The following is a 15,843-nucleotide window of genomic DNA, read 5'->3' as shown; positions in this document are numbered from 1 at the left end:
AGCCCTAACCAATGGATCACCAGGGAATTCCCTAAAAGGAGACTCTTAAAACACTAATCTAGAGGGAAATAAATGATACTCCTCGAGAGTGATACCAGCTATAATAAACACTAATAAATTATTTATTAAACAATTATATATATTGTTCTTTGAACAATTCATTATATTGTTCAATCCAGTATATTGAACAATTCATTAACAAGGGCTGTGAAAGATGGAATATTTCAAAGCTTGAAATAATGGGCACAACCTTCAGGAGGAAAAAAAAAATGAGGCTTACTAGGAAATATTTCTTCTACAAATGGAGAACTAGAGATGAAGGAAAGCTTACAGGGGAAAAAATGGTTGAGGTACAGAGTATTGCCTATCTGACACCACAAACTTGAAGATTACACACACACATGCACAAATTACTCAGCATAATATTTTATGATTAAACATTTGATTGACACATAAGTAGCAGTTTGTGAAGGAACTTGAAGCACTCATTAGCTGGAGGGGCTGTGGTAGCACAAAACTTAATTTTGCTGAGATCTCTGTCTGATTTAATGAGTTAAATTTAATGAGTCTGCATAATAAAATATTGCCTATCTCTCATATTTATTTTCTTCCTTTTGCTTTATGACTGGTTATTTTATAAAAATAAGAAGTCTATTTGTACTGAAATTACGAGCAAAATATTTATTAACTTGGGAATAAAATGCATATTGGGAAAATTGTGGCAGGAAAGCTGTCAGCAGCAGATGATTCTGAGAAAACAGAGAGAGCTGAGAAACTCAGAAAAAGAAGCAAGTCTGACTCCATCTGTGTTTTTTCTCTTGGCCTGTTTTCTTCTTATTTAAAAGTGTTTTATTGTTTCTACTGTAAGATCAGCTTGATTCATCTCCTGTAGACTTGCTAACAAGATAGTATATGACATAGATATAAACTATTATTTTTCTCATGTCTATAGAATTGTTTCTAGCCATGCAAAGCTAGAAAAATGTTCAAATGTTTCGTATCATGGTCAGGTTTAAATCACTTTCTGTCTGCTAGGTATTCGGATTTGAGTTAATACAGAGTTGACTACCCTTCTATCATCTCCATTTTATGGAGAAGTTAAGGTAAAGAATCGGCCTGCAATGCAAGAGACGCAGCTTCAGTCCCTGGTATGGGAAGATCCGCTGGAGGAGGAAATGGCAACCCACTCCAGTATTCTTGCCTGGAGAATCCCATGGACAGAGAGTTCTGGTGGGCTACAGGCCATGGAGTCACAAAGTCAGACACAGTTGAGCAACTAAACAGCAAATATGCCTAGTAAGAGTCTCAGGCTCCCAAAATATAAACAGTTAGAAAATAATTATATAATAGTAAATATATAAATAAGTATCTTGTAATAAATTTTCATGGAGGCAACACCTGACTAGAGTTTTAGGTATTGGGGCAAAAGATTTTGTAGCATTGGGGAATATAAATCTAGATTCCCCAGAAAACAGGCCTGAGACAAAAGCTTGCATATTGGCAGCTCATTTAGATATGTAGTCACAAAATATGGCCTTGTAAAACAGAGTGAAACAAGAAAGAGGAAAAGCCAATATAAGATTTTTGGTCCAGTTGCACACTGTTAGTGGAGACTATTGTCCAGCCCTGCCAGAACCATCTAAAGAGACTTCTGAAATACATCTCAGAGTATTTCATCTCCAGGGGATGAAAGGACTTCTCCCAATGGCTCAAACAGGGTTCCTGGCCTGCTCAACAGGTGTTAACTCCAGGTACTTATGCACGACAGCAGAGCTGTTTGCTAGGGGTATCCATGGACTTGGGGAAGCCCCATGGCAAGACATTACTAGGCATGACCTGAGCTTGACTGTCTGATTATACCTGCTAGGAACTGGTCACAGCAGCACTGTTTGAATGAATACAAGAGGACTGTGGATGGTGTGCAAGAACTGTCTAATGTAAAAATCTACGTGACCAAGGCCTCACAGGCTTCCCAGGTGGCACAGCAGTAAAGAATCTGCCTGCTAATGCAGGAGACACAGAGATGCAGTTTCAATTCCTGGGTCAGAAAGATCCCCTGGAATAGGAAATGGCAACCCACCCCCAGTATTCTTTCCTGGAAAACGCCATGATAGAGCAACCTGGTGGGCTACAGTCTATGGGGTCACAAAGAGTTGGACACAACTGAGCAAGTGAGCATTCAGGCAGTCTCACCATAAGCTGTGAACTTTCTTTGAGATTAAGAAGGGCTCACACCTTGAGTTCATCCAATAGATTCCTTATTTTAATTTTTCAACTTCAAATAAAAAGTTATCTCATTATCATGGTTCAACATCCGTAACTATAGCTAACTAAAAAGTATTCTTAAAATATTTAAAAGTGTTTCTAGAAAGAAAAGAGCTTCTATAGATGTGTATAGTTCTTCTCAATTCTTACTTCTTTCTCTCTTCTTTTTTACACAGAATGAAATAAATAGTGCTACTTACTATTGTTGTTCTTTCTATTTTTGTTGTTAAAATAATACATATACTTTGTAAAGCAAACAAATGTGATAAGATACACAATGAAGTATAAAAGTCTTCCTTCTCCTTTTACATGAAACTGGTCCCTGGAAGTAAGTCTTTTAAATAGATTTTATGCATAATTTACTACCTGTAATTACTTTGCTATTTAAAGTAAGAGTATAGATACAGGCGTCTAGATATGATTCCTTTTTTCATAAGTATGACTTACGTATTTATTTAACTTTGAACTTTTATGTGCAGCAGGATTTTTAAAATTTCTCTCTTTGTTGCCAATCGTGAATTTCCTTTTTCTGCCGCTTGACAAGACCAAGGAGCATTTTTCTTTGTTTTCATTTGCTTCATCGAGTCCTGGACTTTTCTACTTTGGTTCTTTGGTCAGCAACAATTCCCTGTGTATAATTCATTCTTCTTTACCATACATGAGACAAAAACAGACCTACTTCAAATAAAAATTAAAGACAAATAAGTCTACAGTTCCCCTTCCCTTTGTATTATCAGGTTGCCAGTCATAGACTTCCTGTATTGAGAAGGACAATGTTTCCTCCACTGCTGCAGGATTCTTTTACCTGAAGTGCTTCTTGTATTTTTTCCTCCATTGACAAATATTTCCCAATTGCAGCTCATGCTCCATTTTGTTAAAATAAAAATACCACTCCACATGCCTCTCCTGAGAATCTCCCATGTATATGCAAGAGAGCTGATTTCTTTGTTGGAGGCTTGGTGGCATTCTCTTCTTCCTATCCAATAGTGTCAAGAGAAGCTTTAAGTTTACTGGTTTTACTCTGTAGTTTAAAATAATAGTTTATTTCTGCTTGTGAGGTATCAAATTTCATATCATGTGACTGAATGTGCTTTTTCCAAACAAACCTATCGTCAGTTTAACATAGATTTTTAGATAGGTTTTCTATGCCTTTACTTAAAATAATACTGCTCAGAAGTTCTTTTCTTAAAATGTTAGTCCCTGTGGCTGTTTTAATAAACCAACACATCTGAGAATAAACTAGCATATTCATAACTTCTCAGCTTTACTTTATTTAACTTTAGAGAAAAATATGTATTTATCTAGCCATGTATCTCATCGCATTCTTTGTTAACAACTCTATCAAAACATTTCAATATTCAGTTCTGTGGCAATGATGTCTGCAGATAGGTCTGTATATTTAGATCTAAATTTTGGAGTCTGATACTTTGTATATGTGCAACTTACTGAGGGCCTATTATTCAGGTGATAAATACTTCAGCTTCAGACAAACATTGCTTTATTTTTCTTTGTTTCTTCATTTGTTCACATTTATAAAGCTTTCAGTGATCAATGCAAAGAAATAGAGGAAAACAATAGAATGTGAAAGACTAGAGATCTCTTCAAGAAAATAAAAGACATCAAGGGAAGATTTTTTGCAAATACAGGCACAATAAAGGATAGAAATGGTATGGACCTAACAGAAGCAGAAGATATTAAGAACAGGTGGCAAGAATACACAGAAGAACTATTCAAAAAAGATCTTCATGACCCATATACCCACGATGGTGTGATCACTCACCTAGAGTCAGACATCCTGGAATGCAAAGTCAAGTGGGCCTTAGGAAGCATCACTACGAACGAAACTAGAGAAGGTGATGGAATTCCAGTTGAGCTCTTTCAAATCCTAAAAGATGGTGCTGTGAAAGCACTGCACTCAATATGACAGCAAATTTGGAAAATTCAGCAGTGGCCACAAGACTGGAAAAGGTCAGTTTTCAATCCAATCCCCAAAAAAAGGCAATGCCAAAGAATGTTCAAACTACCTCACAATTGCACTCATCTCACACACTAGCAAAATAATGCTCAAAATTCTCCAAACAAGGCTTCAATAGTAAGTGAACTGACAACTAAAAAGCAAGAGAATTCCAGAAAAACTTCTGCTTCTGCTTTATTAATTATGTTAAAGCCTTTGACTGTTTGGATCACAACAAACTGTGGAAAATTCTTCAACAGATGGGAATACCAGACCTCCTTACCTGCCTCCTGAGAAACCTGTATGCAGATTTCAAGAAGCAACAGTTAGAACTGGACATGGAACAAGACTGGTTCAAAATAGGGAAAGGAGTACATCAAGGCTGTATATTGTCACCCTGCTTATTTAATTTCTATGCAGAGTGCATCACGCAGAATGCTGGACTGGATGAAACACAAGCTGGGATCAAGATTGCCAGGAGAAATACCAATAGCCTCAGATATGCAGATGATACCACCCTTATGGCAGAAACTGAAGAGGAACTAAAGGGCCTCTTGATGAAAGTGAAAGAGGAGAGTGAAAAAGCTGGCTTAAAATTCAACATTCAAAAAATGAAGATCGTGGCATTTGATCCCATCACTTCATGGCAAATAGATGGGGAAACAATGGAAACAGTCATAGACTGTTTTTTAGGCTCCCAAATCACTGCAGATAGTGACTGCAGCCATGAAATTAAAAGACGCTTGCTCCTTGGTAGAAAAGCTATGACCTACCTAGACAGCATGTTGAAAACCAGAGACATTACTTTGCCGACAAAGGCCAGTCTAGTCAAAGCTATGGCTTTTCCAGTAGCCATGTATGAAAGTGAGAGCTGGACTATATAAAGAAAGCTGAGCACTGAAGAATTGATACTTTTGTACTATGGTGGTGGAGAAGACTCTTGAGAGTCCCTTGGACTGCAAGGAGTTCCAACCAGTCCATCCTAAAGGAAATCAGTCCAGAATATTCATTGGAGGGACTGCTGCTGAAACTGAAACTCCAATACTTTGGCCACCTGATGTGAAGAACTGACTCATTGGAAAAGACCTTGATGCTGGGAAAGATTGAAGGCAGGAGGAGAAGGGGACGACAGGATAAGATGGTTGTATGGCATCACTGACTCAATGGACATGAGTTTGAGCAAGCTCTGGGAGTTGGTGATGGACAGGGAAGCCTGGTGTGCTGCAGTCCATGGGGTCGCAAAGAGTCAGACACAACTGAGTGACTGAGATGAACTGAACTGATAAAGATCTATCCAAAGAGATGTCCTATTATAATTCTGGGAATTATTAGCAAGTTTTCAGAGTTTATATATTATAGCTCTATGGAAGAAGCTACAAATTTGATTCTTTGTCAAGAATGGGCAGAGGACCATAACTGAATAAGTAAATATTAATTCAAATAGTTAATATCAGAAGAATAAGAGGAATATTCACATAGGTCATGCAAAATACTACTGACCACAATGGAAGAAAACCGCATCAGAGTTTGATAGATTTTGTGGTCTGTCAACATCAGTTGAACTGTTGCTGAGCCATTTTAGAAGTGGCCTATTTCAGGGAAGTTTCACTATGGATTTATGAGCTATGTACCTGGAATTGCATCAGAAAAAAATTTCAGTAATGGCTGATAGGTGAAAAATAAAAATGATTCCAAATTGAATCGTCTCCTTACCCCATTATATTTGAAGAGTCTTCTTTTGCTTAAATATATTAATGATAAAACCAATTAATTTTGTATTTAAATAGTCCAAAGATATTATTTTTATTTTTAATACTACAAAGCATCACAACACTCTTGTCCACTATAATGTAACCAGACTGTGCTGTTTAGATAAATTGGAATCTCGAAAACTAGGATCAGGGCATGAAAATCTGGATGGATGTTATAGCTCAGCAACCACTATAAATCTGTTGGTAGAATATTCTAATTTTAACTAATTACTAAATGAACTAAAGAAAAATGCATTTTAAGAAAAGATAAGTGTCATTATATGTAACTTTGTTCTGTATTTTCCAAGTCTTCTGTAACTGTGTTATCATACTTTCATAACTTAAAAAATAAAAAAGAAAGAAAAAAGATAAGACAGGTATCTTCACATGTCTTCTATGGAAAAAACATATGCATTGGAAAAATTAGACAAGAGATAACTTGTTGACAGCATTACAGATGAAAAACATAAATGATAACACGTTACTATGTTTTTAAAATTTGTTTATTTAATAATATGTCTTAGCATTCATTCCGTATTAGCATAGGTAGACCTATTTTATTCCATTTCGTGATTCTATAACATTCCTGTAGATATTTGTCAACATTTATTTCAGCAGTCATCTATTGATAGACATATATTTGTTTCCAGGATCTTGTTATGTATTGTGTTTTTAGAATTTTAAAGTGGCAAATTTTGTTGCCATTAGCTGTTTGGTGGCTCAGTCACGTCTGACTCTTTGTGACCCCACGGACTGTAGCTTGCCAGGCTCCTCTGTCCATGGGATTTCTTAGGCAGGAATACTGAAGTGGTTGCCATTTCCTTCTCCAGGGGCTCTTCCCAGTCCAGGGATGGAACCTTCAGCTCCTGCTGGGTAGGAGATAGACTAGCTCCAGTTTGAAAATTCACCATCAGCCAGCCTCTTCTTTGCATTTCCTGAGATAAAAGATATGTGTGCTCCAGCTGAGGAATTTACAACCAGCTCCACATTTGGGAATGAAAGTAACAACAGAAACAGGGTAAATAGCTAGTCTTTGTCTCTTGTTTACACCTCAAGGGAATAATCATGGCAAGGACAAAGAGAGGCACAGATTCTTGTAAGTAAAAGGTAAGGGAACACTATACATGCACAGAAAGGCTCCTTGGAGTCAAAAGCCAAGGCATAATGCCAGGCCATAATGAGTCTTGTTCCTTCCAGAAGCCTTCACTTTGAGATCCATCTTGGCTGAGGGGTGCATGTATACCCCAAGGGAGAGTCCCAGGGCAGGGCAGGGCAGGAGCGGGAAAAGAAACCAGATAACTGGCTAGAAAGGAAGGCAAAGTCAGAAGAATCGCCTTATATTGTTGTAGCCGCGTTCATTCCAGAAAACAAACTCACTCAGAAAGACAATGCAGATAGTGGAGTGCAGTTTATTTCCCTGGTGGGCCCAAGGCAGAGTCTCCTCTTAGCCAAGGACCCCAACCAGTTTTTGTGAAAACATTATATACTATAAGTGTACGTGCCCAAACCCACCTCCCCAAATTCCCTGAAACTAGTCTGAACAAAGGAAAAACAAATAGGAGTAGCACTGAATGCTGTGGGAGTCAACCCAGGCCTATGACAGTGGATGGTGCAGTGCTAAGTCATGTCCAACTTTTTGTGATCCCATGGACTGTAGTCTGCCAAGCTCCTCTGTTCATGGGAATCTCCGGGCAAGAATACTGGAGTGGTTTGCCATGCCCACCTCCAGGGGATCTTCCCAACCCAGGGATTGAACCCACATCTCTTACATCTCCTGCATTGGCAGGTGGGTTCTCTTACCACTAGCGCCACCTGGGAAGCCCCATGGAAAAAAAAGATGTGATCAAAGTTAACCCGTGATCCATATGCCTTAAGCCTAGGTAGTTAACAATGGAGAGTTATCAATAGGCCTGTGGTCATACCCCAGTAAGCGTAATAGAATTTATGATTGTATTCGGTTACACAGATAATTAGGGTATTTTTTTAGGCTACAGAGAGTCTAGGTACAAGCTCTGGGGCTCTTCCATTTGGCGGGGCAGGGGGGCAGTGTGGGGGGGTCTGGTTTTCCAGTTGGTATGTTGTTTCCATAGATACTGGGCATATAGCTCAAATTCCACAGTCTGGCCCAAGATGGAAGCCTGCTTTCAAGATGGAGCCTGTTCTGTCTGTTTCCTCCCTTAATATAAATGACTTAACTGCCTCTTTACTATGTTCTTCCTCACTAGAGGGGACACCCACACCCTTTCTCTCCAGGTATGCATCTCTGCCTTGCTTCTATCTCACCTAAACAAACTGCTTCTCCGTGTGCTCTCCTACTTGCGGTTGTGCTGTGTCTCTTATAATAAACTTTGTACCAGCATTTACAGTTTCTGTCTTTATGAAAAATGCATTTTTCTCGGGGGGCGGGGCAAAGATCCAGGGAAAATTAGCCTCTAGCTTCTAGCCCTTGTTGGTTTGGTGGCCAGGATTCCTGGTTCTCATCCAGGTGGACCCAGGTTCAATAACTGGACAAGGATTTAAGATCTCGCTTCATGCCACCACTCACTGCTGCCTCACAGAGATCACTGCCACATCTCCTACATTGCAGATGGATTCTTTTACCGCTGAGCCACCGCAGCATTATTGTGTACGAGGGCCATGTGAGTTAGACTATTATCATCTGGAGCATGCCCTTATTCAAAAATCTATTGGGAGAGTAGCACTGAAACATATACATTACCGTATGTAAAATAGAAAGCCAATGGGGATTTGCTGTATGACGCAGGGAGCTCATCCTAGTGACAACCCAGAGAGGCGGGTTGGAAGGGGAGGTGGGGGGAAGGTAGAAAGGGAGGGAACATATGTATGCATACTTGTTGCAAGGAAAAGTCAATTCGGACTCCAAGTTGGAACTGTTTCTTTGACTTGCTTTTGTTATTGTAATCATATATAATGACTTGCCTCAGAGAATCCTGCCCCTCTGCCTTGGTAAGCTTAAGAGCCTTGGTTCAGGACTTTGTCCACCTGTGGATGTCAGGAAGGAAGAAATTAACACATCTCCTACCTAAAGCTTGCCATTCTAGGAGATTTTTGCAAGATTCATGGCCTTTTTACTTTGTTTCCTCACCTCCCTCTCGTCTCTGATTGTAAAGAAACAGCACTTCTAGACCTCAATAAGATGGTTTTTTGGAGACATTAATCAGCTGGCTCAGGAAAAAGTAGTATTCCTTGCCTCAATATTTCATCTCTGATTCAATTCATTGGCCTCTTATGTGGTGAGCAGAGTGAGCTTGGTCTTGTTGATACCTATAACTGATTCTTTTGACGTATTGCAGAACCCAGTACAACGCTGTAAAGCAATTATCTTCCAATTAAAAATAAATTTTTTTTAAGAAATAGCAAAAAAAGTCTATATTAAAAAGCTAAAGCTCTATCTGTAGGCATCCACCAAATAGAGGTTAAGTCATACAAAACCAACATTACGTAAAAACTGGCAATGGTCAAAATTATCCCTTTTCTCCTGAGAGTTACTTTTCAGGTTATATTGTTCTTTGAATGAATCCAGCCCAATGGGATACTCTAATGAAATAGTTTTGTTTTTTTTTTTAACCCTCCCTCTTTCTTTGATCTCTATAGAATCAGGCTGTGCCCTAAGTTCTTGGATGATGAAATCATAGAGTCCAAAATTTCCCTTATATAGTGTCAGAGCCTTAGTCCATGTAGAAAGGATGCTATATGTTGTGCCCCAAGAAAAACAAACAGGAGGAGATCCAGGGTGGCAGAGATCCCTTTCCCAGGGGCTAAGATCAACTCAGTGGAAAAGAAAAGTAGTGTTCTATGAAACATGAAATAGGCAGATTCAAGTTGTGACTTTGGAATGACAAGCTCAGGTTATCAAAAGAAAAGAGACTGGTAAGAATATGGGAAAACATTTCTAGGTAAGTTCTGATGTAAATCATTAGAACTACTCCTAAATCCCTTTCTTTTAATCAGATTGTTTTCTGTAAGTGCCTTCCATCTGTAGCACCCACTACTTTGAACTGGCCATTCATCTGCTAGTCACTTAGCAACCTCTACCCCGGATATCTGAAAGCAGTGCCTCACTTCAGAAAAGTAAACAGGTTTACAGGGTATATAGGAGGTAACAGAATAAAAGTTTCAAGAATCAGATGGTTTTCAAATAATGCAGAAATGTATTTAGATATGAGCATGTAGGGCTGATTTATAAGTCCCAGCTCATTGTTATCGTACAATCAGTAAGTTGTGTCTGACTCTTTGTGACCCCATGAACTGCAGCATACCAGGCTTCCCTGGCCTTCATTAACTCTCAGAGTTTGCTCAAAGTCATGTCCATTGAGTCGGTGATGCCATCCAACCATCTTATCCTCTGTTGCCCCTTCTCCTTTTGCCATTAATCTTTCCCAGCATCAGGGTCTTCTCCAATAAGTCGGCTGTTCTTATCAGGTGGCCAAAGTTTTGGAGCTTCAGCTTCAGCATCAATGCTACCAATGAATAATCAGAACTGATTTCCTTTAAGATTGACTATTTTTATTTCCTTGAAGACCAAGGGACCTTCAAGAGTCTTCTCCAGTACCACAATTTGAAAGCATCACTTCTTCAGTGTTCAGCCTTCTTTATTGTTCAACTCTCACACCCATAGACAACTACTGGAAAAACCATAGTTTTGGCTCATAGTGAGTACTTAATAAATATTACTAAAGTAGAGAAATTGTTTAAGGAAAGGAAACTTAGCTTAAGCACTATGCAATAGGGTAGAGATATGGGCAGAAGCATGATGTGGTTTCCCTGGTAGCTCAGTTGGTAAAGAATCTGCCTGCAATGCAGGAGACCAGAGCTTGATCCCTGGGTCAGGAAGATCCCCTGAAGAAATAAATGGCAACCCACTCCAATATTCTTGCCTGGAAAATATTATGGACAGAGAAGCCTGGCAGGTTAGAATCCATGAGGTTGCAAGGACCCAACTTAGCAACTAAACTCACCCCATGATGTGAGCAACAGCAGGAAAGGGAAGGTAACAATGAGGCAAGGATAATTCTTGAGTTTTCAAGAAAAAAAGAAAGAAATTTTAGGTAAATTTTAGGAAAGCATTTTAGGTAATAGGAACTGTCAGTCATAGATCCCACTTCTAACCTTGTTTCCAGAACTCCACTTACGTGACAGCAAGGTCACACTGATTTTCTCACTATTCCTTAATATACCTAAGTTTCCTAGGAGTCAGAAGTCTACAAACTTTTCAGATTCTTCTAATATGCAACCAAGACTGGGAACCATTCTTTTGACTCTATGAAGTATGAAAATAAGCCAGGAGAGGGAATAGAGAAAAATGGCTGCTTCAGAAGATGATATACTGTTATTGTGATAAAAATAGAAGTTTAATAAACCAGTATTTTTTTTTTTTTTTTTTTGCAGACCTACATAAGGGTAGGGAGTGGGTCATGTGAAAGTACACAGAGAAATTGAACAGTAAGGGCAAATACCCTGAAGCAGGAACAAACTTATCATGCTTCAAGTACTTCATGATATGTTTGAAGAATAATTAGTAGCCCAGTGGACTAATTTGAAGTAAATTACTCAGGATTAAAGGCAATTCAATCTACACAGGAGGGCTGACTGTAATGAAAGAAAGATGCACAAATCAGAAGAAAAAACACAGAAGACTGTCTATCAAGTGCATAAATACATAGCTTGCGAGAGAGAGTAGGAGATTGTTTTGTACTTGACAATACCTATGGATAGCCAGTCTGGTAGTTGGACCTGTCCTTGTAGTTCTTGGCATAAATGGAAGATGCCCTCAGCAATAGCCATCAGGAAACTTTGCAGCAAGTGGGGAAGGAGAAGAATGTTCATTACTAAGAAATGCTAGAAATTACATAGCAAACTTGGGACCACACAGTGAGGTCATGAGGAGCACCTAGGTCTTGGGTTCTTCTTTTATTGGAGTCAAGCGTGTGGGCTTAGGATTTTGTAGGCTCACTGTTTGTTGGTGAATTTAAAACATAAGAGCAGAAATCTAAAGTATGGGGAAAGGGAAAACAAAGGACCCAAATGGCCAGATATCAAAAATAACCAAGAACTCTAAAATAAAGGAAACTGGCCTCCCCATTCATCTAGTCCTCTGGCTGCCAAAGTGTTTATGAGATAGCCATGTCTGAAGTGTATGCCTAGGCAATCAAAGCTCAAGGCAAGCACTTGCATTACAAAAAAAGAGAAAATCCAATTGTAAGGGTTTATCCTACAAAAGGAGCAAGCTGATGTTGTCTTCATTTAGACAATCTATGACATTTTGTCCAAGAGAAACAGAGGAATCCAGTGGGGAGAAACAGGATCATAACCAGAGACTAGATTTCTGAAAGAAGGATAACACATAAGGAACACGGAGACTCCCAACAGCACATCACTCTTGCAATAAAGGGTAAGCATATTTCCTCTCCGTAGGACGCTTCCCAATGAGAATATTACAGTTCTTCTATCATGTTCTCCCATCTTTTAATCAAGGTTGAAAATCTTTTCTCCTATTCTTACTCAGAATTTCAGACAAAATTTTTGATGTAGAGAATTGCTGAACTGGAAGAGGTGAGAGTTAAAGTCCATCACAACATTCCTTATACAGAAAAGAAGTTTGAGGCTCATAAAGAAGTGAGTGTGAAAATGATGTTGTGATAGAACTGAAGCCATGTTGAAAACTCCATGTTTCCAAAGGGGTATTCTTCCATTTTTCTCTGAACCCCAACTCAAGTGACTCACTGAAAGCCAAACTGATATAAAAAAAACGGCACACTGCCATGTCTCATTGGGAAGTGTCAAAACTTCCTTTATCAACCACCACCAGTTTCTACTATGCTATCTTCAACCGCTCCAACTTTATGACCTTCACTTTGATGGGCATACCTGGCTTAGAGGCACAGCACTTATGGTTATCTCTTCCTTTCTTCTCCATGTTTTTGGCTATCCTCATCAGTAATGGTGCCATCCTTTTCATGCTGGCCAGGGAGCCCACACTTCACACACCAATGTACCTGCTCCTGGCTCTGCTGATGGTGGCTGACCTTATATCTACTCTGGCTCTGTTGCCTAAGCTCCTCTGCCTCTTCTGGTTCAATGATCGGGACATAGCTGTCAATGCCTGTTTCACTCAGATGTTTTTCATCCATGGAACATCTGTGGTACGATCAGCCCTACTTGTTGCAATGGCCTTTGACCGATTTGTGGCTGTGTGTGAGCCACTACGCTACAACACAGTTCTGAGCCATTCCTTAGTTGGACACCTGGGACTGATGGCTTTAGCCAAGGGGGTGATTCTTATCCTGCCCATGCCTCTTCTACTGCAAAGATTGACCTTCTGCCACATGGTCATTCCTCATACCTACTGTGACCACATGGCTGTGGTGAAACTGGCCTGTGATGACACCAGGCCTAACCGGATCTATGGGCTCTTTGTGATTCTTCTTGTGGTGGGGCTTGATTTAGTGCTGATTGGCTTCTCTTATGGTCTCATCTTGCAGGCTGTGATACGTCTCAATTCTCAAGATGCCATCTACAAAGCCCTTAACACCTGCTCAGCCCACCTCTTTGTCATCCTTATCACTTATGTGCCTGCACTTTTCTCTTCTCTCACCCACCGCCTTGGTCACAATATCCCACCTCATGCCCACATTCTTCTTGCCAATCTCTACCTTCTCATACCCTCAATGTTCAATCCCATCATTTATGGCATGAAGACAAAGGATATACAGGTCAAAGTGGCCAAATGCCTATGCAGAAGACATTCATAGGTTACAAGTCCTGATCACATACCTGTGAGTAAGTGAACACTGAGGACAATTGTATACACCTTTGCCCAACCATCCAAGATCCAGTTGTATCTCCAGATGATCTGTGGAAACCATGAAGAAGTATGTGTTGCATGTGTTAGCTTATATGAAGAGCAAATATGATTGCACTTTCATTGATTTGTAAACTAGAAAGGGGAAAGCCAAGATAGCTCTTTCTATGTCTGTTTAACAGCACCACTCTTATGACATGGGTCTCTTTATAATTTTCACATATGTGTTCATGTTTGCTAACTGCAGAAAAAATTTTTCTGTGAATGATCCAAGATAAACTTTTCCTATATTGGTGGAAAGTTTGTATTTGGTTCAGTTTTCTATTTCTCTAATTCTATGTCTGTTTCTAAATAGTATTGTATTGTTGCAAGGGACCTGACAATACTCATTATCTTAAATATCACCTTAACATGTAAAGTTTCTGAATTTTTTAATGCAATGGACCTGGAGGGTACTTTGCTTAGTGAAATAAATCAGAGAAAGGCAAATACAATGTTATCACTTATCATGAATGAATATCATGAATGACTGCTGTTGCTGCTGCTAAGTCGCTTCAGTCGTGTCCGACTCTGTGCGACCCCATAGAGGGCAGCCCATCAGGCTCCCCCGTCCCTGGGATTCTCCAGGCAAGAACACTGGAGTGGGTTGCCATTTCCTTCTCCAATGCATGAAAGTGAAAAGTGAAAGTGAAGTTGCTCAGTCGTGTCCGACTCTTAGCGACCCCATGGACTGCAGCCTACCAGGCTCCTCTCTCCATAGGATTTTCCAGGCAAGAGTACTGGAGTGGGGTGCCATTGCCTGGCATGAATGACTAGCAAAACAGAAAGAAACTCCCAAATATAGAGAACAATCTAGTGGTTACCAATGAGAAGAGAAAATGGAGGAGGGGTAAAATAGTGATAAGGGATTAAGATGTACAAACCATTTTGTATAAAATAATAATTATAAAATTACATAGTATAGCACAGGGAATATATCCAATGTTTTATAATAACTTTAAATTGACTTTATCTATGAAGATATTGAATTACTATGTTGCACATCAGAATCTAATATAATATTGTAAATCAATTATATTTCAATAAAACAAGTTACTTAAGATACAGCAGTGAAAGAGATACACTTTGATAGTTTATGATGAACAATGTCAGATTCACAAAGATTCCGAAGATTTAGCTTTAGGACCAGAGACCAGGCTTGATCACTCAAGAGCTTTTGTGTAGCAGTTTTATTAAAGTGAAAAAGGATAGAATGCTTCTGAGGTAGACATCAGAAGAGGGACAGAGAGTGCCCCCCTCTCTAGTCTTCGGAAAGGGAATTACATACTTTTTCTACTGGTTATTAAATCAAAAGAATGTCTCAAGGTTGTAAAGATCTTACTAGACCTCCCACAATTTACATTTTAAGATGGCAGGATTAGAATTAATAATAGAAAGATCTTACCAGACCCAATCCCATAGTATACATTTTAAGATAATAGGATTAGTCAGAAGTTTCTCAAGACCGACAAATGTGTCCTCAAGCAGGATACATTGTTGTTATATAATCCTTACTAGACTAAGGTATGTAGAAAAAAAAGTTTGTCATTTCCTTCTCCTTGAGAATTCCAGACTCCTGTCTCCTTTAGAGACCTAGACCTCTTTCTCCTCCTCAGGTACCCTGGACTTCTTATCAACCTGCCTCGGAATTGTCTCTCTCAACTTTAATGACCCACCTCTCAGACTAATGGAAATAAAAGCGCAAATAAACTAATGGGACCTAATTAAACTTAAAAACTTTTGTACAATGAAGGAAGCTATAAACAAGGCAGCCTTCAGAATGGGAGAAAATAATAGCAAATGAAACAACTGACAAAGAATTAATCTCCAAAATATACAAGCAGCTTATGCAGCTCAATTCCAGAAAAATAAACAATTAAATTTAAAAAAAAAAAGGGGGGGCTGAGGAACTAAACAGACATTTCTCCAAAGAAAACATAGAGATGGCTACCAAACACATGAAAAGATACTTGACATCATCATCAGAGAAATGCATATCAAAACCACAATAA

General features: G+C 39.1%; 1 protein-coding gene across 1 annotated transcript; it reads left to right on the top strand.

Annotated features, from left to right (window-relative positions):
* The first annotated feature begins 12,752 nt into the window (after window positions 1–12,752).
* Window positions 12,753–13,742, top strand: LOC147357942 (olfactory receptor 52P1-like). Its single transcript, XM_086341998.1, has one exon. It carries the CDS (start codon window positions 12,753–12,755, stop codon window positions 13,740–13,742), a length of 990 nt encoding a protein of 329 aa, XP_086198124.1.
* Window positions 13,743–15,843: the final 2,101 nt, after the last annotated feature.

This window comes from Bos grunniens, chromosome 15 (genome assembly GCF_055505025.1).
Source record: "Bos grunniens cultivar Pamir isolate PY7600 chromosome 15, Bosgru_T2T1.0, whole genome shotgun sequence".
Taxonomy (NCBI): Eukaryota; Metazoa; Chordata; class Mammalia; order Artiodactyla; family Bovidae; genus Bos; species Bos grunniens.
The sequence above is the reverse complement of the archived record's forward strand: the minus strand, read 5'-3'. Positions and strand labels throughout refer to the sequence as shown.

What these genes read in the sequence shown, in the direction of transcription:
- LOC147357942 (XM_086341998.1), top strand. Translation starts at nt 12,753, where the DNA reads ATGTCTCATTGGGAAGTGTCAAAACTTCCTTTATCAACCACCACCAGT.